The 26,405-nt window shown below is 39.4% G+C and overlaps 1 protein-coding gene across 1 annotated transcript; it reads left to right on the top strand.

The window, feature by feature from the left end:
• TMEM242 (transmembrane protein 242) lies at positions 1–24,801 on the top strand. The gene is made up of 4 exons (XM_071740636.1): positions 1–133; positions 2,047–2,147; positions 8,624–8,761; positions 23,623–24,801. The coding sequence occupies exons 1-4, from the start codon at positions 7–9 to the stop codon at positions 23,719–23,721; spliced, it is 465 nt and encodes a 154-aa protein (XP_071596737.1). The 5' UTR covers positions 1–6; the 3' UTR covers positions 23,722–24,801.
• The last annotated feature ends 1,604 nt before the right edge of the window (positions 24,802–26,405 follow it).

Here is a 26,405-nt window from a genome sequence, read left to right as displayed (position 1 = left end):
CTGGCCATGGGGGCGGCTGCCGGCAGGGACGCCCAGGACGGGGCGGCTCCGCTAGACCCCGGGCAAGCGCCGGCCCTGCTCCGGGGGGTCGGGAGCCCTGCGGCGTCCCAGGACAAGCTCTTCTTAATCAAAGGTGCAGACAGACCCCTTCTCCTCTCCTCTCACTGCACGGGTTCGGTACCAGCAGCACGGTATTTTCCCTCCCGCTCGGAGCTGGCCGCCCCCATCTCCCCTCAGGCGCTTCACTGTGGTGCTGGGGCAGGACACGGGGCTACGAGGCAGGGTAGGGGCAGGCCTGGCACTGCTGGCCGGGATCCGGGGAGCTCGGGGGGGGGGCGGGGACTGAGCCCGCTACAGGACGGGGGCGGCAGCTGCCGTGCGGTCACCTCGTCTCTTGCTTCGCAGCGCCCCGGGCGCGAAGGCCGCCCGGGCGGAGAGGTGGGGGCGGCAGCGGGGTCCCAAAGTCATATGGGGGCGGAAAAGGGTCGACGGAATTCGGCCCTTTGGGCTGGGCGCGGACCCGCTGGCTGCCGCCCCCAGCCCTGCCGCTGGGAAAGAGGCGGCTCCCGTGGAGTTACAGGTAGCTCCGCGGATTCCTTAAAGTTTCCCTAACGCACAAGCAGCCCTGGCGGGTGGATCCCATACAGGGGGCAGAGGATAGATAAGAGCGGAGACGCACCGCAAAGCTCACCTCAGCCATGCACACCCGGGAGCGGCGGGGGACGGCCAGAGCCCCCTCCTCAGCCGGCGGCACAGCCCCGCTCGCTGGTGCCGCTCCCCGGGCTCCCCGCGCCCCCTGGCGGAGCGTGGCCGCCGCTCCTCCTCCCGCTCCCGCCCCGCCGCCCCGTCCCAGCGCCGCCTGTCCGGTCAAAGCGGGCACGGTGTGAGGGCGGAACGCCCTGCAGAGACATGGGAGTGATGGCTCTGAGCACCCTCATGTAGGGTCACGGTTCCCCGTTGCCACGAGCTGTGCCCGCCCAATGCAGTGCTTTCCTTCCTCCCCCTCCCACCCCCCCCAAAGAGGCCGTGCACTCTTTGAGGAGGTAATTTAAGGTACTTGAGGTAAATTGAGGTAATTTAAGACCAATTATTATATCTGAAATCAGGGGAATGTTGAGTAGTAGATTTTGAAATGTAAAACACAGTGGACATGCAAAGTTTGGACAGCACCTGAGGTCTTCCTGCTCCCAGGCAGAAGAGGTGCTTATAGACTCACATGACTACAGCAAACTTCTCCCTCACAGTAACAGTTTATCTAACTTTTTTTTAAAGTGAGACCTAGCATAAGCATGTTTACTCCTTCCTATTCAGGCCAGTTTTAAATTACCTAACTGGTATTAGGAAACAGAAGACAGGTTGGGTATCAATAGTTGTAAAGGAAGAACCTGTAACCTCCCAATTTTTAAATTTTAACAATCAGATGGTTTTGCACACTGCAGTCTCTGCAACAAGCCTTTATCTCGAGAAGTGGAGCAGGTATGGCTACGTGTACCTTTGATGCAAGAAGCAGAAGGGATCAGGAGACCCTAGGTGACTTTGGAAACAATTTGAAAGAACTGAGAACTGAGGAATGCCTTCTATCTTACAAAAGTTTCCTAGTGTAACTTTCTTGTGGTTTGGTTTGTTGTTTTTTTTTTTTTAATAGAGCATTAGAAGGTAAAATGAAAAAACCTGAGGAACAAGTGTTGCTTATGGAATGGTCTTTGGAGGTACTGGTGGGATTTTCAAGTTGCCACTTGAAATAAGTGATACAACAAAAAAAATGACATCTTCACTTCGGGGAAGGATATAGCCACAGAGCAAGACAATTTAAGTAGCCTCACTTGAAAACATATATACTTTAGTTTTCAAAATGCTCTATTTCAAAACATTCTTTGTTAATGAAAACATTGTAAGAAGGCTGTGCCTTTCCTTCAGCATGTGCTCACAGATTTTAATTTTTTAGGTTTTATTTTCAAAACAGGTTTGGTTTGTGGGGGGTTGTTTGTTTTCCCCTCTCCTTGAGAAATAAAATCATAATTTTTTTTCTTAAACTTTTCTTGGCAGGTGGACTTTTTCTAGGTACTGTTGCTACAGCAGGAATGATAGCAGGTTTTGGCACCACACTTGCCATGACAAAAAAGAAGAATCCAGACTGGTTCAGTAAGGTTTGTTCCTTTAAAACTATTTTTTAGTTGTGGCACTCAGGAAATAAGAATGCATCTAATGCTTCATTGAAATGTTGGTATATGTGGAGCTTGGGTGTACAAAGTTAATGGTAAGAGCACTGGACTTAACTGAAGTCAGCAAGGGTAGGATGAATTTAAAAATCAGTTCAGAGTTGGCACTGCTAAATACTCTAGTACTTGAGATTAGTTGAAATACATAAAGCTTATACTGTTTGCTGGAATCATATTACTGCTATATGATGGAATATAATGGATGATCTGGTATGATTCTGTGATGTGTCACAAGACTGTCACCTCAGTGATCCAGATCACCATGAGGTCCCACAGTGCTACAGAGAATCAGGAAGTGAGGTAACTGCAGTGAGGATGGGACTGAGGGGGTTGAAAGTCTGTAAACTGTAGAGTATCTTAGTAGAATTAATTTAGTGAGCATTCAGGCTCTCCACTCCTTCCCCAAATTGTAAGGGGACTAATGAGAAATCAGTAGTACTTATTGTACTTGGTACTATGTTATCTGATAGCCAAAAATAATCTGATCTCATGCAAAAACCAACAGGAGCCACCAGAGCATTCTGAAGAAAAAAATTAAAAAGCAAAGCTAACAATTATCCTGTGTTGTTCTATTAATCTGAAATACAGTGTATTTAATTGAGAATGCTTTTTTCCTCACTAATGCTTTGTTACTGCCAAAAATGTAAGAAACAGGTTCTTAAAATTGATCAGTCTTAACTTCACCAACCCCTTAAAATACAACATATACTACAGATGCTTTTAGGGAGCTGAGAACTCATCAGTCATGTTTAATTTAAAGGTGTTAATTCAGTAATTCTATTCATTAATAATTCAATCGGGGTTGTGTAGCCTGGAGGAGGCTCTGAGGTGACCTTATAGTGGCTTTCCAATACCTGAATGGGCCCTACAAGACAGCTGGGGTATAGGGCTTTTTGCACAGGTGTGTAGCAAAAAGACAAAGGGGCAACGGTTTAAAACTTGAAGAGGGGAGATTTAATTAAAAATATTAAATATTATGAGGAAAATCTTCACTATGAGGTTGGTGACAACAAGCAGGTTGCCCTGTGAAGCTGTGGCTGCCCCCTCCCTGGCAGTGTTCAAGGCCAGGTTGGATGGGGCTTTGAGCAACCTGGTCTGGTGGGAGGTGTCCCTGCCCATGCCCATGCAGGGGGCTTGGAACTGGATGATCTTTTAAGGTCCCTTCCAGCCCTAGCTGTTCTGTGATTCTATAAATTACAATGAATATCAAGAGAAGAAAAATAATTTCTTATGATGCACTTACCATCAGAGCCTTTGGATCTGATCAGTTAATCCATCTCCTTTTGTGGTCGAAGAGCATGAGATCCTTCCACTTTCTTTTCAGCAACAATAAGCACATTTCTTTTCTGAAACAGACAAAACAGACAACATGAGAAGTTATTTCACAAGCTATGGAAGTCTAAAAATCTATTACAATAAGGAAGTTTTCTCCCTCCTTTTTAAAATTTTTTTTCTAATTTCGTTTTTCCTCAGTATTGCATTTTTGTGGCTTGCACATATTCTTGGGTGTCTGATGTGTCCTGCTGTTAAGTGTGACATTTATCGAGAGTGATGTTACATTGACATCCAAGAACATATATGCTGGAAATGGCACTGCTGCTACTATCTGTAAATATGAATTACTTAAATGTTTGCTAGCAAAAGTCTGTTATTCCTGCATCCTCAACTTAAATACTTAAAAAAGGTAAATAAAAGTGTAAAGGGATTTTTTGTCAAGGTACTTGCAGGTAAACAATTAAAAAAGCCAGGCTTTGAGAATGACTTAACTATTCCTAGAAACATATTGAGGTACCATTGAGGTAAACAGTTTTGCAGCAACATTCTTTCTTAAATTTACAGGTGTGTAGTGCAAGTAATTTTTGATAACACGTCATGTATAATAAAAAACGTATAAAACTGTAATTATGAATAACTACAGATTACTGCATCCTTCTTAAACGTTCAATGCCTAAATATTATTTTTATCCATGTCAAGGTGAAGCCATAGTCTTAACAGGTACTTGAAGCAAACATCAGCCAGCACTGCTGTTGAAAGATGTAATGTCACTAGCCCTTAGGTTCTGGCAATTTATCCCTGCACTACTACTACTACCCAGATGGTGCTACTCAGCTGGTGAGATAATTCTGGTTAATTCTATGTTTGGTTTTTTTTTTCTTCTTGCATCACTTTTAGTCCAGATTAGGCTTTTGATCCCCTTCACTGCATGACTGCAGTTACTGTGCTGTCACAAACTTGGGGAAAGATCCAAAGGAATGAGAATTGATGCTCAGTGTTGGGAAGAAATGAGAGACCTATCCTTTCAGCATCTTTTCCATCTTTTGCCAGTTTTTATGTAAGTGAAATAGCAGCATGCACATCAGAGTAGAAACAGAACAAACAGTACAGCCTGGGACAGACTTAAATAGTTTTACAGGAGAAAAAAATACATTTTAGAGGGGAAGCTGTAGCATCACAGCATCATGGCCTCATGACAGCATTCAGACTTCCAGGAATCAACAGTATGAAACCTTACTCTTGTAGTGTCAGTGTTACTGGCAAGGAATAAAGCTGAAGTTGCCCCTACTGTATCTCTTCCATAGTAAAGTAAATATTGTAAGCATTTGTAGGACTGCTGCCCAGATTGACTCAAAACTCATGAATCACTGCAGAGACCTTCCCCTAAGAAATGACTGGGACATGTTAAAATGAAATGCTCATACACAGCAGCCTCCTTGTGCTAAGTGTCCAGTTTTACCAGCTTTTATCCAGGTGTTTAATTTTACAATGGGTTATGTCATACACAACAATGAACACAATCAAGGAAAACAGTTGAGCAGACCATTTATTTTAGACACTACTTCCTTTCAGACACACTCTTGTATCCACAAGGGGACAGCTACAGGGTTGAGGTCTGTGTCTGAAAAAAACAATGTAATTTCTCCTTCTCCCACTTCCTGCTGATAGCCTCCAGAAAAAAAAAAAAATGTGAAGCATGTATTTTGGTAACCAGATCAGTTAATTCTGCCTTATATTTTCGTGGCCTATTTTTTAAGAAAGACTCAGTTATTGTTTAATAGCTTAGTTTTTAAAGCAAAATGGTTAAAAAAAATAGAAGCGGTAATGAAGAGAAAACCATCTGTGGATAGAATAATTGGCTCATGAATAAAGCTCAGTTCTCTTAAAAACATTCTTTTATTTTGTCATTTTTCTCATGTTTCTGTTGTCTTTTTAAATTTTGTAGCATTTCATTGATCAGCTTTCTTGATGCCCTGAATAACATATCTGATAATCACAGGCTCACGGGATGGTTTGGGCCAAAGGGACCTTAAATATCATCTAGTTCCAACCTCCTTGCATGGGTAAGGACACATTCCACCAGACCAGGTTGTTCAAAGCCCCATCCAACCTGGCCTTGAATCATGTAACAAAACGTGTTGTTTACAGAAATCCTTATCTGTGTACTTAATACACTGAGGAATCAGCCTCTGACTGAACACTGTTTGACTGGTGTCACTAAACCCAGATCAATTGTTTCCATTTACCACTTTTTTTTTTCTGGGGCAATCAAGCATTTGAGTGGGGTTTTTTTGCTAGCAATTTTCACAGATAATGATTCTTCATAGAGGATATTTTTATCCATTTTGTATCTTCCAAATGGGAAAAATTTTTCTGTGTGTTGTTTTATACAGTTAGACTATGAAAGCAGGAAAAATGTCAGAAATAATAGTCTTCTATATCTACTCAGAGCAACGTCTACTGAAAGAGTTATTAAAGTTCATTATCTGTGGTAAGGAAATAATAGGACCTGGTGTCATAATGCAACTAAAGAGTTCTGTGTATGTCTGTGTGCATATATATATATGTGTGTGTGTGTGTGTATGCTTACAAACACTGTTTTGTTAACAGCTTCCACTTTGGCATGTCCAAATCAGCATAAATAAAGATTGACACATTTCCCTCGTGTCCTTTGCAAGTGAGTATTTGTCCTTGGGTAGCTGTGCCTACAGCTAAATCCTAAGAAAAAATGTTCATGCTGAGAACCACCAAAGGATCATTTTAGTATTTCAATAAATACAGAGCCAAGATGAAGAAAACAAATGGTGTTCTTTCACTGACCATATACCATAATGATAGACACTACATATCTTTAGTTATATCAAAGAAGAAAGAGAACTATTAAATTTTTTTTAAATGCTATTTTTAGAGGGAGAATACAATATACTTTTTGTGCTGGCAAGTGCAGCTCTTTGACATGTTTTGGAGACAAATTGCTTCTGCAAGTTAATTTCACTTTTCAGTACTTCAGACTATAAATGAAATTATTCTTTATTGGATATATTTGTATGCTTCCACACACATTTATGTTTACCTCTGAGCAATAATTAGGCTTTTTTCCCAGGACACCTAGTAAGTAAGTAGGATTGTTGAGTAAGGATTGTAGATGTTTATTTAATAGTTTTAATCTGAAATCTACACTTCCATGTGAAGACTTGATCAGCAATCCTTTGTGAAGAAAAAAACCAACAAACTTTCTTGCTGAGATTTCTCATTATGAGCCAGTGGATTATGTCTGTCCTGCTGCCATTGCGGGCTACACAGACTGTAGCTGCTGTATACCAAATACGTGGAGTAAAGTGGATGTGGTGAGATGGGAATGGCTGGTTAGTGGTAGCCAGTCAGTATGAGCTGACTCGTGTCAGCCAGTGTGTGGCTTATGCCCTCAGTAGCTGCAATGTGCATTTGTGCCCTGGGACAGAACAGATTTCATTGTGCGTTGGACATCGTCACAACAAAGACTCCGTTTCTCTTGCCCTGGGGTGGCTTTTCTAAGTGACAGTATTTTGTATATTTAGGACACATCTCATCTCAGACTCCTAGGAAGCAGTATCTTAACGAGTGATTAAAACCACCTGCTCTTGTTTCTGACAAAAATAAGAGGTACAAAGACTGCAGTGTTTTCTGTGCTGCCACTTGGTGGACTCTGCAGGGGGATGGGTTCAGCATTGTTGCCTGCTTTTTATAAAAACTTCATAATTATTTCTAGAGCTGCTTCAGAGTTGCAGCCCCTCATAAGTAGTCTCCCAGTCACTGTTATATCCTCTGTCTAGCTGAAACCTACTCAGGTTCCTCCAGTTACCTCATCTAATCTTTCAGAAATACATATGGAGAGCTGTAGGCCAACAGCTGCCCTCCACCCATACCTACCCCAGGAAGTCTGAATGCAGTCGTGAAGCCATGATGCTGTGATGCTACAGCTTCCCCTCTAAAATGTATTTTTTTCCCTGTAAAACTATTTAAGTCTGTCCCAGGCTGTATTGTTTGTTCTCTTTTTCTACTCTGATGTGCATGCTGCTATTTCATTGACATAAAAACTGACAAAAGATGCTGAAAGGATAGGTCTGTCATTTCTTCCCAACACTGAGCATCAATTCTCATTTCTTTGGATCTTTCCCCAAGTTTGTGACAGCACAGTGACTGCAGTCATGCAGTGAAGGGGATCAAAAGCCTTTGGACTAATCTGGACTAAAAGTGATGCAAGAAAAAAAAAAACAAACCATAGAATTAACCAGTCTTACCTCACCAGCTGAGTATTAGTGTTAGTGCCTTTACATTGGCAGGAATAAATTGCCAGAACCTAAGGGCTAGTGACATTACTTCTTTCAACAGCAGTGCTGGCTGGTATTTGCTTCAAGTACCTGTTAAAACTATGGCTTCACCTTGACATGGATAAAAATAATATTTAGGCATTGAACATTTAAGAAGGATGCAGTCATCTGTAGTTATTCATAGTTACACCTGTATCATTATTATACATGACGTGTTACCAAAAATTACTTGTACTACGCACCTGTAAATTTAAGTAAGAATGCTGCTGCAAAACTGTTTACCTCAATGGTACCTCAATGAGTTTCCAGGAATAGTTAAATCATTCTCAAAGTCTGGCTTTTTTAATTGTTTACCTGCAAGTACCTTGACAAAAGGCGTTAACTTAATTATGAAAGTTAATGTGCTATGTACTAAGTGCTGGAATGCTTTCAAATAATTCACTGATAGGGCTCCCCAGGAAAGAGTACCAAAATCAATGGTGTACAGCGGTGACTGGTTTTGGTTCAGTTTTTTATTTTGACTGGTGGGGTAACCCAGTGTTGGAGTCTTCTGCACACAAAAGAGTTCAGCATTGCTGGGTAATAATTCTCCCCAGCTGGTACTGGCAACCATGAAATCTGCTTCAGGTGGAAAGGCAGCTCATCCTCCCACATGCTTGGCTCTTTGGGTCTGCTGGCAGCTGTAACACTTTCTGTGGCCATACTAGTACAGCTGGCAAGTAAGGAAAAATTCTAGTTCATTAAGTTAACTTTTTAGTTCATCTGTTTTTTTTCACTTATTCCTCACTTTGTCTTAACCACTTTATTTTTGGTTCTAGGGGATTACTTCTACAGCTGCATTACCAGAGAGTGGTTCATCACTGGCCTTACGAGCCCTAGGATGGGGCTCACTCTATGCGTGGTGTGGAGTTGGATTGCTGAGTTTTGCCATCTGGAAGGCTCTGGGTGTGCACAGTGTGAGTAGCAAGTATGATCCCCTCAAATACCAATGTTTGGCCTTGGGTAATGAATCTTGATGTGGCATCTCTATACTAATTCAGCCTGTAAGTCACACTTTCATTGACCAGCTGTAGAGTGACTAACTAGAGTTTGTGCACGCAGGGACTGCATTCTTACATCTGGAAAAAAAGGGATGTTGTTAGAGGAGACAATTTTGAGGGAGGAACATTTTTTTCCTGTTTATATTTATTTGCACAGATGTTTCAGGTTCTTCACAGAAGAGCCAGTGTTCTAATTTAGAGACAAAAATAGTAGCTGCAAACTTTCTATATCCTTTGCTTATTGAATTAAAGCGTGTATCCTATCTTTAAAGCAATCCTTTTATTTGTCCGAGTTCTGTTTTTTGCATCAAGGCTCTGGGGACATAAGAAAAACTGAGAGGAAACCAGCTTGTTTTCTAGTGCATTTCTAGAAGGGGCAAGGGGGCAGAAGATTGATTTTTTTCTGTGCAGTAGACATGCCACATCAAGGCAAAAAAACTTGGGAAGCATCTGTGTGTCCCAAGAGGCTAAAGCTATCTTTAGTAAATTGCTTATGTTCCAGTGTTTCATAGTGTTGAGTGTGACCGCTGAAATTCATGTAAGCATTTTTGTTTGCCCCTAGTAATGAGTCCCCTGCAGCTAAGTTTGGCAGAACTGTCTGCATCCTCTTTAGGACTAGGAATAAATACCTTCCATAGGAAATTGTATGTTCAGCAAACTGTCTCCCACAACTAAAAGGCAGAAACTACTCCTCATTCCAGTGCTCTTCTCATTAGTATCTTTCTTGGTCACACTATTGACGTATCCTGTGTAGGTCATGATTTGGGTCCCAACATACAGCACTATGCAATCCCTTATTACTTTCCAATGCTGATTCTTAATAGCCAATAAAAGAAGACAGAACATCAAAAAAGCACAGCAGGAAATGGGAAGGACATGGGAGGCATCCTCACAAGTCCTCCTTGTGAGACTGCAGTGGAATGGCAGAGAGGGAGTATTAGTTTATACTCCCTGCATGCTGAACTACAGAAGTCCACAGTGTTTACTATCAGTTGTATCATCAAAAAGGGCTTATTTCACATTTATTTTCCTTCTGTCAGACTAATCCTGGTGAATGACAACAGAATCTGACCCTAGTCTGCAACTAACATTTTGTCAGTAAGCTTAGTTTTTACTTCCTTGAGTAGTGGCCTAGACCCACTCTGTGAGGCTGCTTTTCTTGAACCTGCCTGATGGGAAACAACCATGAGAGCCTGAGAGGGCCAAGCCCCAGGAGATGTCAGTCTGATGGGGGCTTCTGGCAACCTGGCAGCAGTGGCTGTTGTGTGAGAAGCATACAGCACACTGCAGGGCATTTTAGGGACTCACTGGGCATACTGAATCAGAAAGCTGCACCTGATTATATTATGTGTTGTGTTCACGGTGAAAGGAGGTGGGGAAACTGGATTTTAAGAGGCTTCTGCAAATACCTGTTGGTATTGGTTTCAGTTGCAGAATGCTTATGTTTCACTGCGATGCACGGTAAGAACTGCAGACACTGAAGGAAGCAGATTTCTGCCAAGAGGCTGTGTCTGCACGTGCTTTTGAACAGTTCTCTCTCTCTGCTCTCCACTGACACACTTATTGCATTCACTATAGACTGTTCACTACAGAATGGAAAACATGTACAATAGCGCTACTCGTTATTACAGAATCAAAAATTAGCATTTGTAGATTTCCTGTCACCCATTTCTTTTTCCCATTTTACTGTCTCTGTTAAAATCAAATATACATATATTTAAAATTGCTGGAGGTACAACAGCAGAAGTAAGTTAAAAATGAAATATTCTGACCAAAGAAAAGAGGCTGATTAGCATTAAAAATATATTTCTAGAGTAAGTAATCTTTTATTATATTTTAAAATTATTGTTGTCACTTTTTGCATTCTGCTTTAACATACATTAACATATACTGACTGTTGTGCCTAAGTATCATATTCCTGAACAGCTGAAATTAAACTTATAAGCCATCTGGTACATTATCAGTTCTGGGTTTTAAAACACATTCTCATTTTAAGAAAAGCCTAAGGAAGGGCCTGTTCATTTATTTTCCAGTTTCAGGGCAATACTGTGATACTTTTGAGGATTCTGAATTGCTATCATGTAAGCAGGGATCATAGATTAACAACCAGCAGTTAAAATACCGATTTTTAAGAGCAGAATTGCATGGGCTGTATCTAATCGTTATTAGATATCCACAGTAATACATTTTATTATTATGAAACTGTTTATATATAAAATTATCACTGAGTGAAAAAAAGTTTCTTTCCACATAAGCTTTTCAGACCAAGCAAGACTAGATTTTACATCAAGCACAACATTTTCAAATGAACATTTAAATCTCAGTTAAACATTTTAAAAAGAGATTTTTATGAATTTACCTGAATGGTTGAACACCGTGATGTCTTCAGCGTTGTTCACTCGCTCTGTAGTACGGGTAGTGGTGCGGGTTCCCAATACCTCTAGATGTTACAATTTCAAACCTAGGATCAGGTATCAAGATTTGAAAGGTATAAACTTAAGGTAGACTTCAGCCTCTAAAAGTGCTGTAGGACACCTGACCTGAAGGGAGACTTAACTTGTTCTGATGCCAGCAATTGGTGTGAATTTATTAACTAAAGCTTTGGCAGCTGGACAAATTGAAGGAGAGGTTCTGTCCAGCCTCTTCACCTTACTGCTGCTAACAGGAACCAGCTGCCTTTGGGAGCTGCTCGTTAGTGATCTGGCCCTGCTGGGCAGCAGCTTCATTTGTTTAAGAGCTCTTAGTAATATTGGTAATATTACTGACAGATAACATTATATATATATATATATATATATATACACGTGTGTCTGTGTGTACATACACAGATATACACAAACACATTAACTCTGGTGCACTCCCAAATCCACTGCCAGCTCTGTCCATGTGAGTGTCTTGGTGGGATTTGAGCAAATAAAGGACTGACCTTCACTTCCAGAGTTCAGAGGAGAGTTCCCAGTCAAGTACACCTGAGCTGCTAAGTATTGTCTAATCACAGAATCATAGATTGTCAGGTTGGAAAGGACCTCAAGGATCATCTTGTCCAACCTTTCTAATATTATTGTTTATATGAGCACCCTGTCAGGCTGAGTCTTAGAACTTTCCAAAGTGGGGGAATCCACCACTTCCCTGGGAGACCATTCCAATGTCTGACTGTTCTCAGTGAAAAATTTTCCTCTTTTGTTCAATCAGAATCTCCCCAGGAGCAACTTTTGCCCATTGTCCCTTGTCTTGTACAAGTGACTCCTTGTAAACAGGGAGTCTCCATCTTCTCTGCAGAGCCCCTTTAACTACTGGAACATCATTAATAAGGTCTCCCTTAAGTCTTCTCTTGTCAAGGCTGAGCACACACAGTTTTCTCAGCCTCTCCTCATATGGCAGGTGCTCTAGTATTGTGATCATCCTCAGGGCTGTTCTCTGGACCCATTCCAGCCTGTCTGCATCCCTTTTTTTACAGCAGGGACCAAAACTGAACACAATACTCCAGGTGTGGTCTTGACAAGCACCGAGTAGATCTTTATCTCTGCTGGTGATGCCCTTGTTGATGCAGCCCAGCATCCTGTTGTGGTCTGGCAGAATTGTCCTAATCCTTCTGTCAGCATACTTGCCATAAATCTGAGGTGATCATTGCCTTTATCTGTGGGAGGAGATGGTGAGCATGTCCAATCACCTGAAAGAGTAGAACTAGAACAGCAAGGTGCTGCTATGGTTTCTGGTTTCTAGAAGGACATAAAAAAACCAAACCTGCCAAGCGTTGATGTGGTACATGCCCCAGGGCAGGACAGGCTGTGCTCCGGTTTAGGTTTGCCTGGGGAAGCTGGAGGTGTCTCTGCTGCACTGCAGTGACCGCTGCTGGTGTCAGCAGGAGCAGCAGCACAGGCACAGCCTGGCGGGAAAGAGCCTCTTTATTCCTCACCCGGACAGAAGGAGTGGTTTAATAGTCTTGTAATGACCTGGATCTTTAAACAAGGGTTTGTGCAGGAGCGTTAGAGCCCAGGAGAGTGCCTTCACTTTGCCCAAAATGCTGTGATTTGTAATGTTCAGGGACCTGTCTCCTATGAGAATAAATTATCTATGGGACTGATAAAAATACATGTTACTTTGTGACTGTTTAAATTACCACACTTACTAACTCAGAGATGAAACAAGAGCAAACTGGAACGATATTTCCTTGATGAGTTGTAATTGCTGTAATTAATCTGTGTCCATCATTCTGAAGCAGCATCACTACTGCTCAGCAGTTTGTGTTGTAGAAGGGAACTGAACCCACAGTTCCTTACACTTTCTGAGACAACCTGTGTTTGCTGTATAAGTGAGTAGTTGTTAAAATCTGTTCCAGACACTAGGGTGATGGGCCAGCTTTTGTGATACTAGAACTTTACTGAATCTTTGTGGTTTGTTGCTTCTTAAAACAGTTCTGTGACAGTACCTACTTCCAGCTCTTAAACGTCTCTGTTGTTAAAGGTGGTTCCCCGTAGCTTTACAGTCTACTGCTTTTTTTAAAATGGCAGTATGAAAACCCAGGGGTGATATAGTAAGTAACTGATCTTTATATCTTGGTAAGGGATATAAAAGATTTTGTTCAGTCTCAGGATGGGTTGTTAATGTCCCCTGACTGCAGTTACTGCTGTTGTAATTTGAGGAGAGGCTGGTAAGTAATAAACCACAATAAATTCCAGTCAGCTCCTAGTCCTAAACTGAGAAGTGATGGACCAGTGAGGACTTGGGTTTGATAATCATAATTTTTCATTAATGTAAAAGAGAAATCTTTGTTTTCAGCACCTAGGTGATAGTGGTTATCTAGTTTTATATTGTACCTCTTGCAGAAAATAACCGTCAGTACTAATCAGACTTTCAAATCTTGCTTCCTGCAATCTCTTAGGAAAATGTTTAAAGTCAGTCCACCTTTGATTATTTTCAGATGTACAAACTCTGTCTGTACTGGCAAGTATCATTGACCAGCAGAGTGAAACAAATGGGGGCTGAGGACCCGAGATCTCCGGTCATTCCAGGGGATTTTTAAAATTCAGACTGACTCTGGCCTTGCCCCATGGCTTGAATGACTGTTTGCAACTGGAATATGTAATATTTGCTCTTAGAATGCTTCTTGAGTTTTGTGTTGCCCTAAAGAAACCCAGTTCATGCATTTTGAGACTGTTTAACAGTACACAAACTCATGCCCAGTAAGCACACATAACTGGGCGATGGAGCACTCCTGATCTGAACCTTGGGCTCATCCAGAAACACCCACAGCCTTTCCCTCTGAGGCATTTCACAAAATAGGACATCTGGCTTCAAGCGAAATGGCAACTTTTAAACGAGTATATATATTTGCTATTTAACAACTTCCATGGCATGGCATTATCTTACAGGCTTTCAGCCTCATAAAGCTGTAGCTGCCCATTCCTGGTGTGGTGGGCTGACAGTTCTCTGATGCAAAACACTGAGGTATTGAAGTAATTTTGTAGAAAAACAATAGGTTTAGCCGATTTATCATTTAATTGTTTTTAAAGTTGAATAGTAGTTGAAACATCTTATCTCAGCATTCTCCATATGAAATGCTCAATGAAGTTTTAGATTTTTAACTGGAGAATGGTGTTTCACTCAGTAGAGAGATTTAAAAGTAAAAAATACAAAAATATTTTTTACAATAATGAATGGTTTTAAGGTAATTTAAGGAAAAAGTATTTTCAGGAAAAGTTTCAAAAAACTGAACCTTTTTGTTTTCATTTGCCTACTCTACTGGTATGATACACCACACCTTTTTGTTGCTTGGAACAATGTTAAGCTTCACAGTTTGCTAGAGCTGATGGTTGAGCTTTAAACCCTTATTTTAAATAAGCAGGTTTCTGTTTTTAATTAAACTTGCAGCTATAGAGTACTTGACAGGTATTAAAACATGCTTATGAAAGCCTATTTTTTATTTTAACAATTAGCTATTATGCACCTTCTTTTAAAAGCAGAACAATACCCTCAACCCTCGTAGACTGAAGCATGCAACATTTAACAAACAAGATAAATTATGCTTTAAGAGCTCTTTTGATCTTCATGCCCTCAGTAAATTAGGTTTTATTTCCTTAGAAATAAAAGCATTCTTTCTCCCACAGGAAACAGGCCAGGATGACTCATATGTAGGTTTGTGATATTCTGATTATTGCTTCCACATCTGTTCCTTGGAAAGCTGGGAAAACAGTGAGAGGAATTGCCTAGTAATTTGTGACTAATATGGTTATAAAATATTAGTTTATCATTTTTATAGTGACTCCTAATGAAATATCCTGTTTTTCATTGATCTTAACCTTTAAAATATTAACTCTCTGAAACAACTGCACAGCTGTGAAGAGATATCTAAAACAATTAAAAGCAGCACAGAGAATATATACTTGCCATGGTTTTGTTGGTAAGGACATTTCCTAGGCAGGCTGCTTTTCTCTAGAGGAAACCTAACATCTAAGTCACCATTTTAAGCATAAAAATAGTATTCCCGTGCTTATTTCAGGAGAGATTTGATCTATAATTTTGTGAGAATAAAGTCACAAATACAATATAAATAGAAAAGAGTACTGGCTTTAAGGTTTAATTAATATAAAAGATAAAATGAGAACATGGAGACACAGTCTTAAAATATTACTGGTTTGGGCACCTTTAAATAGTACAAAGATCTACAGATCTCAACACAGTACAAGCATATTGAAGTGGCTGAAAATTTTTATGCTATTTCATAGTGAACAAATGTTGCTATAAAAGCAGTTTATCTCACCCAATAATCCTAGAATCTTTCCTAGATTTTTATTGTTAGGTTTAAATTTTAGTTGTATTTAATTCTCACCTAAGTATTAACGGAGTTTCTATTCCTTATCATGCTTATATTTGATTGCATAATAAAAACATGTATTTTCTTTGCTACTTCATTATCATATATTTCAATATAAATCAAATCTGCCCAGTTTTTTTCATGTTCCTTCATTTCCTCAATACTTATTTAAATTCAAGCTCTTAAAAAGAAGATGGAGTCCAAGTTGGCACTTCCTCCTCCTGTTTATAGAGCATTTTCCTGTACTGCTTATATTGCTTATATTAATTGAATGTGGAGAAGACTTGTCCCCGCACGTATGTACTTCTAGTATTTTAACTAATAATTAAAGAAAAAAAAATAGCCTATGAACTTCACCGTATAATTGATAAGGCAGAAACCTTATTCAAGGAATAAGATCATAGTTTTCCTACTGGAAAGCTGCTACATCTGCTTTATGAATATGACAGCTGTAAGTTATTTCAAGAATATGGCAAGGCTGTAACTGTAGCTGTCTTGAGGAATTACTCTGATGTGTCTTGGAAGAGGCTTCTAGCTGTTGGCTGCTGCCAGCCTGTTAAAAAGCTGGAAAGAAGAAAACAGTGTTCAGCCTTTGGTCTGAACTTGCCTCTGTGGAATGGTTCCACATCACCCTGGAGTGGATGAGTGAGTGGCTTGCTCCACTTCCTTCCTGCACATAACTGTGAACTCCGTGTGTACAACAACTAGCATCCCAGAAAAACTTACCTGACAGGTGTGAGTTGTTCATGGTACATCTTAGTCACACGGGATCTTCTTGTGCATTGTTAGGTGTGATGGTTTGGCCGTGCTTGTCTTACCCTTCTCTGCTCCAAGACCCCAACTGCTCTGCTTGCCTGGAGGCATCATCCCTGCCACCCCTGGCTCCGGGGGTCACACAGGCTCTGGCAGGTTTTCTCTGTGGAATTCAGGCCTGGTCACGACATCAAAGCTTATGCATCACTGAAGAGTTTGGGTTTTATGCTGGCTCTTTTCCCATCCATGGATCTCGCTTGTGGATGATACACAGTCTGAATTCCTGGACATGCAGAGGAAGAAAATTACTCAGGCTGCCTTTTTCAGGAACTGCATGCTTGCAGATAATTCATGTTCTTACTGTGATTCAGAAATCCAAATTACAACACAGAAGAGCATATGGAGTTGTGGGACTCTCATCCTGAGATTTTGCATCCACTAACCAACGTTTTTTATTCATTTAGATACATCACTATTTTAAATTTCAAGTTACATTAATATGAATTTTTCAAATTTTCCAGGCTGACTAAGGCAATGGCTGATACATGATAATAGACCAATTATGTGTATGTCCTTTCCAGGCTCCAAGATTTGAAAGTAAGATTCTGCAGAAATAAATGGCATGTTCTTCAGCAATTTCAAAAGTATTTCACTCCATTTTTCTGCATTGCACGACAGCCTTTTGCAACAAGATGAAATATTCCAAACTTTGTACCATTAATTTTATTTTGAACCCCAATGCAGCATCACTGAAATCAGTGAGAATAGGCTTGGGAAAGAGACACTGACTTAATCTACTTTGAGATACCACATACTAGAAAAACTTAAGTCCCTGACATTTTATTTCAAAAAGATCAACACAGAAATGTATAAAATTTTGAAAGATACTCCTGTATCTCTGAACCTAAGCAAGTTTTTTTTTCCAGACGGTGGTTTACAAAATCACTGTCTGGTGTATATATAGGATTAATAGCTCTATTTTCCATTGATCATAATTACCTAATCAGTTCATTGTGGTTTTTTTTGTTGTTGTTGGTTTTTTTTGTTTGTTTGTTTGTTTGTTTTTGTTTGGGTTTTTTTGTTGTTGTATTCAAAATAATCTAGCCTTAAACCAGAACAGACTTGTTTTCTTTAGGCTTTTCTACTATAATAGCTTCTTCTTCCTTTTATGACAGATGTATAAAAAGACACTTTCAGGCTACCAGTTAACAATTCCACTTTTGGGAGCTAAGTGACATTCACACAGAAATTAAACCAGACAAGAGTGGGGCTAGTAAAAGATGTTTGTGATATGCATTCTCTTATGAGTAAGTAACACGGTTGCTGCACACTTGGAAAAGTAATGAGGAAAGTATTACATGTGTTTTATCTCTTCATGTGACACAGTCATTGGAAAAGAGACAGCCTGACCCTTGTGACTTGACAGCTATCAGAAGTTCACCAGTAATTTGAGACAGAATATGCAATAGCTGTGGGAAGCTACTGCATACATATATTGGTTTGGAAACTTTGGCAGCTTTGTTCTAAACAGTGATGATCTTCTACCCATCTCCCTGTAAATTTCATTTTGGTTATTTTCATGGTTTTTTTTCTTTTATATAGCATAGGATATGTTTTACCCAATTACCCAAGATTTATAGGGGTAGGTTTTTTGAAAAATATGTCTATATGTTTAATTTTAGGCATTGTAAATGGCCCTCTGATTTCAAAAAGAGAAATCAACACTGTGTAAGGTTAAGGATGTGTGTAAGTCTTCATGGGACAGGGGGTTAATATGAGCTCTTGGCTTCTCCAGGTGACTTAACAACATTCTGTGGCTTCAATTCTCTATGCAAGCCTGACACAGGAGAAACCCTGTCGACTCTCCAAGGGCCACTTTTGTAGACCTGTAGTTCTGAATGATCTGAACATTCATAATGCCTTTGCCAATGAAGCATAACATCTAAGAATATGAACCAAAGCTCCATTTCCCATGCTTGTTTTAGAGGTCAGCATGCAAAGTGGCACAGGGTGACACGCAGCGAGTGCCTCCTTTTACACTGAGAGCTGGAGAATCACCTCCAGCTGCAGACTGCCTGCTCTGCTTTCCATAAGGGCTCTGTGAGGGCTCAGCACCTGCTGTTTTCTACAAATAAATTTCTGTATGCAGACCTCAGTAATCATTTGCTAACAAGGGCAACAGCAATCATTTGAAGATTTGGGAAAAGGTGGCGAGAACAATGCTCTCTGATGCTCTTAAATCCAGGGCAGCCCATCTTATCTTCTTGCTTTGTGAAATAAAGGTGGCTCAGGAGAGTGGCTCTCCTCAGGTGGCTGAGGAGAACACAAGATGTGTACATACTGTATTCTGGTGCTCGTCAATATTTCAGCTCAGGGCATCTAACCTCATTTCACTTGGAAGCTAATGTAAGGAGTTCATGCCAGCACGAGTACTTAAATAGGAATCTAATAATAATTCCTAGAATCTAGGTTGGCCTATTATGAATGTCAGACAGTAAAGCGAAAATTTCTTTGTAAAACTTTCATTCTAGGATTCAAACAGACTCTTTTAGCCCCTCTTCCATTCATTTTAATATGAGCAGCTACGTAAGTGCTCTCAGTAATAGCGTTATTCCAATTTTTGTGTGACATTCTGTCAACGATGTACATTAAAAAGAGATTATTAAATGGAAGATGCTTTTAGGTCCCCATATTTTTGCTACCTGAGGCAGGATCATTAGGTTAAGAGAAGAAAATAGCAGTGATCTGTAGCTATTACAGATTATTTAATGCAGTAAGGTAGATGATACCCTTTAAAAAGAAGCCTGACAGAGGTGGAACAGTTACTGTAATTTATTTGGCAGAAAAAAACAGCATCAAGCTTTGCAATATCTGTGATTAAAAAAAAAAGTAAAATTCATTTGAGTGAAATTCACTTCAGAGAGTTGCCTTCAGGAACAGAGCATGCTGGAACGTTAAATCAAGAAATGGTATTACAAATCATTCATGTACCACTAGGTTCAGAAGCAGCAGTGGAGAGAGTGGCCTGTGATACTGAAGGCAGCAGAAAGAGGTAAAATACATTCAGCTTTTAGTGCTCGGTTTACTGCACTATTAATTGAAGTCATTATCACAGTTGAACCAAGTACCCCAGTGTCAGTATGGCTGACAATAATAAAGAGGCAGCCCTATCAGTGAATTATTTGAAAACATTCCAGTACTTAGTACATAGCACATTAGATTTCATAATTAAATGCCTTTTGATTTGAGACCACTGGTATGGGTAGTGTGGAATCTGCAGGAAAAAAGAGGAGATTTCCAGGGAGGGAGAGAGGAGAAGAAACCTCCTGAGTGGCACGTCTACTAAAAAGAAAAGGCAAGGCAAGACATAGATTCTACTAAAAAGAAAAGGCAAGACATAGATTCCTAATTGCAGCATCTCCCTCATTAAGAAGTGTGCAGGTAAAGACAAGGTCCCTATTCTTGCATGTGAAGTATGCAGTATTAATGGAACATAAATCTAGTCTCATCATCTTCAGAAGGAGCTCACCACACTGCAGGAGCTGGTGAGCCCAAGTTGTTGAACAACAGCTGATTTACCTGTTATGTGAACCAATTTTACCTTCACTACAAGGATCCTTTTAAGTTGAACTGGAGCCGGTATGATAGTGCCAATGAAATGAAAGCAAGAACATCCCTGAGGCTAGTGGGATTTACTTTGGAGGCCAAATTTAGTCCTAAATATATAAATGTATTATACAGAGTTCAGCCAGTCAGGGGTCCAGGATATTCAGCTGATAGTCTCTGACTAAAAGAAGTTGCAGCCTAAAATTTGATATTGAAAAGGCTCATAAGCAGGCATTGACACTGGGACAGATGGGATAGGAAATTAGGGATACAATTTCCATGGTTATTTATGTGTGTATAAGCTGGTTCCATTACACCAGAGAATAGTTGCTTTTCAAAGTCTTCTCCATGCTTTTTGGCACTATGACAAGTGGCTTTAGAGGAGCTCTTGGGTGCAGGGAGGGCAGTGGGTAAGATTTGGAAGTACTTTCAGGATATCAACAAGTACAAATGTGGAAATGGAGGAAAAATGCAGGAACTGGTGTTATTAGTGGAATTGAAGGGAAAAGGGATGTACCTTACAAGACCAGATCAAAGCCCTAATGAAAATAGTGTATTACATTTTCTTTCTGGGAGGAGAGGGAGACGTAAAATACAAGTCTGTGGCTAGTACTAATTATGTTGCTTAATGTATTATAAAATGAGAACTCAAAAACTGTTGTGTGGAGAAATAATATGATACAGTATTTTTAAAGCTGTATAGAAATGAAAACTTCTAGCTGTGACATTTGTATTGTGAGGAAATTGGCCTCATTTAGACATCCTGTGTAGACATTAAGTGTTGGTGAGGCTCATGCCAGTCACTGTAGAACATGTCCTTCTCCAATAGCTGAGAACCTAAAGCATATTGTTGAGAAGACAACTCACAGTGCTGATCAGCCTGGCATTATGGTTTATTTAAATAGCTCGCTGTCCAGGAGTCACTAAGGAAGAAAATCTATGGAAAACTATAAAACATGGTCAGAGTTGTGAATTGCAATGAAAACCTGTTCTTGTGCAGAGGGAGCTTGTGGAAAAGGGAATAGATTCTGGCAAAAGAAGAAGTGGTAAATGAGACATCAAGTCTGGCATCAGTTGAGAAGTTGTTTTACGAATAAGCATCAAAATCTGAGAAGGCAATGATGAGGAAATTTCTTAGGGAGTCTTAGAAGCAAAAGAAAGATGTTGAATATTTCAGATTTGGTCCATGTGCTACAGAAAAATTGCTTTTCCAGGAAATGAGTTGCTTTTATCTGCAGAACATAAGTAAGTGTTCTAAGGAGAGAAAAATCTGAATATTCTTAAATCTGCATCTGTTAGCAGTGTTTTAGTGCTTTTTAAATAAATTCAATGTTTTCTTTCAGATCGGAGCTTTAATGGTTTATTTCCCAGACAAGACTGCTTTCTGCATCTGAGGGCTAGGGTTTGGTGTGTTATTAGTTGTAAGGAAGGTGTTAGTGATGAGGAAGCACTGCCTTCTAGTGCATGGCTCCCTCATTCATCATCCTCTTTTTGAAGGCTTTATATAATTGATTTTAGCTCACCTTTTGTTTTTTGTGTCTTCAGTGGAGTAACAGAGGTATCTTGTAGGCCCTTTGAGTTTGTGTCATTTGAGTTTGATACTAAAAGAAATTTAGAAGTAAAAAACCTCACACTGCACCAGATCATCAGCTGTTATGAAATGTTTCATTTCTACTTACACCAACTGAGCAGTTGATATCACATCAAGATCTGACTTTTTCTGCATTACCAAACACACCCCCAAGTAATACTTTGGGTGAAGTGAAAGAGTAGAAGAGTTGGTTCACTCTTTGGGAAGTAAAAACTATTAAGTAAATTGAATACTTTCTGCACAACAGAGAACTGAGGTAATTTAATTGCAGAGGACTGGAAACAACAGCTAAGCCAAAGCTCCTGAAGCATTTCCTACAGTAAATACTTGTATTTAATTGTCAGGAATTGTGTAATGTAATTTGGGCTGTTCTCTCACGTCAGCTCTGATAGCGGTGTTTATTATTCTTGGAAATCCTAGCTGTCTATGAGACCTTTTCAGTTTTAAATAAGAAGCAAAAATATTAGCTTAGGAACAATTCTGGATGATTGCCAAGATTTTTAAAAAAACAGATTGAGCAATTAATCAAAACAGCTATCTGATTAGAATATATAAAGCAGACAGTGAATTAGTTTTTATGTGAGAACACAATCAGGACAATACAAAGGATAATTTGGTTCTGAATTTTTTCTTCTACTTTATATAACACATATTTTTGTTTCATTAGCAGTACCCAGGCATTTTTACACACTTGAGATCTAAAATGCTGTCATCCATCATAGTTAGTTATTGTCTTAGTAAAGAATTGGCAATTTCTTTGTAAATTGTTTCATTCTTTGTATCAGTTGAAACTTGAGTAATAGCGTTGCAACATTTCTATAAAGAAGTACTGGTTGTCAGAATTACTCATAGGCAGAAAGACTTGAACAGAAAATGGCCCAGAGATATTTGTAAAAAGAACTGATGATCCACAACACTCAAAAGTATAGGCACAGAAGATGTGGCTGTTTAGAATATCTAGATTTCCTAGAACCTCCCTGTGGGACATACTCCCTGAGACAGAATTTGGTCTTCAAGAGGTCATTGCATTCAGTGCTTCAATACCACATCCTGTCTTCTCTGTGTGAATATCAGATTCTGTACAACTTCCTAAAAATAGCAGCCCAAATCTTCCCCTGTACATCCTGATGTTTCTGTGAAAGGATTTTCACTTATTTGATTTTCCATGTCTATCCCTTAAAATATATATAAATATAATAAATATAAAAATATGTAAGAATATAGGTAAAGAGTTTGGAAAAAAGAAACCCTCTAAATCTAAATATTATCTTCAACATAAGTTATTTTTAAATAAATTAAATTTCCATTCTGGCCTGTCAGAACTAGTGATCAGACATTGGTGATAAAATGTTTATCATAAATACAGATTTGGCAATTGGCATTAATATACTGATATACAGAATATGAAACTGGCCAATTTTCTCTTTCACAGCATTTTAATGTAACAACAGTGAAAGAAAGCTTGGTCCTACATATCATTATGAATCTTGCTTTCCTTCCTACTGATGTATCCATTTGAACAAGACTTAGTTTCACCTGTATCCATACGGGATAAACCTATATTGTCAGAGTTGACCAGTATTTTTCCTTTAACCCTTGTTTTAAAATCCTTGAACAGACATTTTGGGCCTTTAATCCATTACAAGCATATTAAAAAGCACTAAAGTCAAAATATGGGCAGAAAAAAAAAAACATTTTAAGCATGTATGTGTGTATATAGTAGTTCATATAACACTAGTGAATCATTCAGGCAAATGGTTCAAATTAGATGCCCCGGTGTTGTGCTTTAGCAGGTGGTACTGTTGTGGGTCCCTTCATACTTTCCTTCACTTTGTTAATTGAACTAACATAATCAGAGGGAAGGTCTTGATTTTCTGTTATTTTTGAAGTATTTTTACCCCTTCTTTATCTTTCACACAGCTTATTTTGCTGGATAAGCCTGGGGTTACTGGTGCTACTTTATTTGTTCCTTATTTACAGTTAACCAATTTAAATTTTTATTCTCTTTTATAGATGAAAGAATTCCAAACTAAAATGCAGTCAATGTTTCCAGCAATTCCTAAAAGTACTGAGTCCACTGCTGAATGGGAAGACTTACTTAAATCCAAGTGAAAGGCTCAGAGCCATCTAGAGATGTCTCCTTTGGCAAGAACAGGAAGAAGTGTCCCATCTGAAAAACAGAGAAGAAGGCTCAGACTGAATATGCTACTGACTGAGTTCACTGAACCTGGGGGATGCCAATAACATCCAGCAGTAGTGGAATGAAAAGAAAAGAAAAGCAAAGCAAAATTTATATTTATATATAAAATTTATATTGTACTTTTCAGCATGCTTGGTACAGTTATTTGTGAGGAAATGAACCCTCTGAGGTAAGTTGTGCCCAACTGGAAAAAATACTCTTTGTGAAAACTTAAAGAAGAAACTGATATTCAGTAGTAAATATGAGGACAAAACCCCAATAAACTCTTATCCCATCCCATATCTTAAAAGGAATTTTAGGAAATTTCTCTAGGAAACAGAGAACAGTACTTCAGTGACATTTACATGTCCCATTAGGAATGTAAATATCAAGTCAATTAGAACAGATCTGTTACTGAACTTCCAAGATAAAGCATACAATGCATTTTTCTAAATATGTTTTTAAAATCTGCAGCAGAGGGAGTATCTAAACAAAACTATTTTTGTATGTCTGAAGGGAAAGCTTAAAACATCCTATACACAAGTACTACCCTACTGAACTCTACTACAGAGCAGGAAGAGATCTCTACAAAGTGCAGTTTTCTCTGCATAAAAAACTGCTGTATCTGTATAGCAATTTAAGTTGTAAGTGAAAAAGGAATAAAATTGTGAGACTGTCTGACACAAATATTTTCACGTAGGAAAGTGTATGGGCAGGGCTAGCTTTTTTTGTATATCAGTGGCTCCTGTGGCTCTTCTACCAGGAAAAGCAATGTGACATTTGCCACACTGCAGTAATCTCTTGAAGTGTGGGCGTAAACCAGGAAGAATAATGTATTACTCAGACACTGAATCTGCAAAACTGTAGATCTGTAAAAATGCAGAATTAAAAAAAAAAAGTGCTATCAGTGAACAATCGTCTGTTGAATGCTCAATTTTCAGGTTTTTTTTTTAATTGCACACAGCTCAATTAGTTACTTGTCAGATTTAATAAAGTCCTCTTAAAACCTGTCATTTGTGATTAAGTCTTTATATTCCTAGGAAAGAACATTAAAAAAAGCTCTAAATGTCAGATGAATAATAGAGAATGGTTTTCCTATGAAACATGACACTAAAATAGTATCCTGAAAGCAACTGAAGTATAATAGTTGGCATTTTTTCCATAGCTTGATGCTTCTAATTCAATATTAAATAAATTGTGGTGAATACTGCCATCATATGCACATGAAAAATGGTACTATTTTCATATTCTGTTAGTGTGCATGGTGGTGGTACCTGTAATGCCTATGCATATTAGTGCTGAGTTAAATACTAAACAGAACTCAATAAATTCAAATCACACAATATCCTTAAGGTTGCTTACCTTTAATTTGTAAGGTAGGATTTGGGTCATCTGTGTTTTTCTGGATTAATTACTCACATAAATCAATTATCCAAAATGCCCTGCACAGTCAGTGGAGAAAGACAGGACTGGTCAGAGAGTGACTTACACTGTACTAAAATGAATAGCTGCTCTTGGAGTTAGACAAATGCTAGTCCTGGCACAAGCGAGCTGTCCCTTCTGGTAACTGTTAGCCATTGGATCAGTGTATTTTTAAAATAAAGTTCCTGGTGACAGGTAGGATTTATTAGATCTAAAAGTGCCCAGATATATGGAAATAAGAGATGATGCTCTATAAAAATTCCTAACACAATGGAATATGCAGACAGAAATCATAGAATGTCAGCTTGGAAGGAACCTCAGGGATCATCTTGTCCAACCTTTCTAATACTATTGTTTATCTGAGATGTCTTAGCACCCTGTTGAGCTGAGACTTAAAACTTTCCAAAGTGGGGGAATCCACCACTTCCCTGGGAGACCATTCCAATGTTTGACCTCATAGTGAAAAATTTTCCTCTTTTGTTCAATCAGAATCTCCCCAGGAGCAACTTGTGCCCGTTGTCCCTCATCTTGTCGATGTGACTCCTTGTAAATAAGAAGTTTCCATCTTCTCTGCAGAGCCCCTTTAAGTACTGGAGCATCATAATAACATCTCCACTAAGCTTTCTCTTCTCAAGGCTGAGCACACCCAGTTTTCTCAGCCTCTCCTCATATGGCAGGTGCTGCAGTCCTCTGATCACCATTGTGGCTCTTCTCTGGACCCACTCCAGCCTGTCTGCATCCCTTTTTTTACAGCAGGGACCAAAACTGAACACAATACTCCAGGTGTGGTCTTGACAAGCACCGAGTAGATCTTTATCTCTGCTGGTGATGCCCTTGTTGATGCAGCCCAGCATCCTGTTGGCTTTCTTTGCTTCTGCAGCACACTGTTCACTCATGTTGAGCCTGCTGTCCACCAAGACTCCCAGCTCCCTTTCCACAAAGCTGCTCTCTGGCCAGTGGGAATCTTTGAAACAAAAATCACACGTACAGAGCAAGTACCATGTTGAGGTGTAAGGCATCTTCCAAAGAGGGAATTCATAGATTGTCTTATTGCAAGCTTTATTCTGTACTTCTGGCTGGAAAAAAAGTTTTCTCTAGATAAAAGGTCTGTGTAGGAGAGCAGAAGCATAATATAAATCAAGTCTCAATCCACATGTGAAACATGGAACATCTTGGACTTTCTTTATTGCACTGT

This window comes from Heliangelus exortis, chromosome 3, assembly GCF_036169615.1.
Source record: "Heliangelus exortis chromosome 3, bHelExo1.hap1, whole genome shotgun sequence".
Classification (NCBI taxonomy): Eukaryota; Metazoa; Chordata; class Aves; order Apodiformes; family Trochilidae; genus Heliangelus; species Heliangelus exortis.
The sequence above is the reverse complement of the archived record's forward strand: the minus strand, read 5'-3'. Positions and strand labels throughout refer to the sequence as shown.

Excerpts from the sequence above, each read along its gene's own strand:
- TMEM242 (XM_071740636.1), top strand. The coding sequence starts at position 7 with ATGGGGGCGGCTGCCGGCAGGGACGCCCAGGACGGGGCGGCTCCGCTA. Across the intron at positions 134-2,046 it reads CAAGCTCTTCTTAATCAAAG|GTGGACTTTTTCTAGGTACT; the intron begins GTGCAGACAGAC and ends TTTTCTTGGCAG. Across the intron at positions 2,148-8,623 it reads ATCCAGACTGGTTCAGTAAG|GGGATTACTTCTACAGCTGC; the intron begins GTTTGTTCCTTT and ends TTTTGGTTCTAG.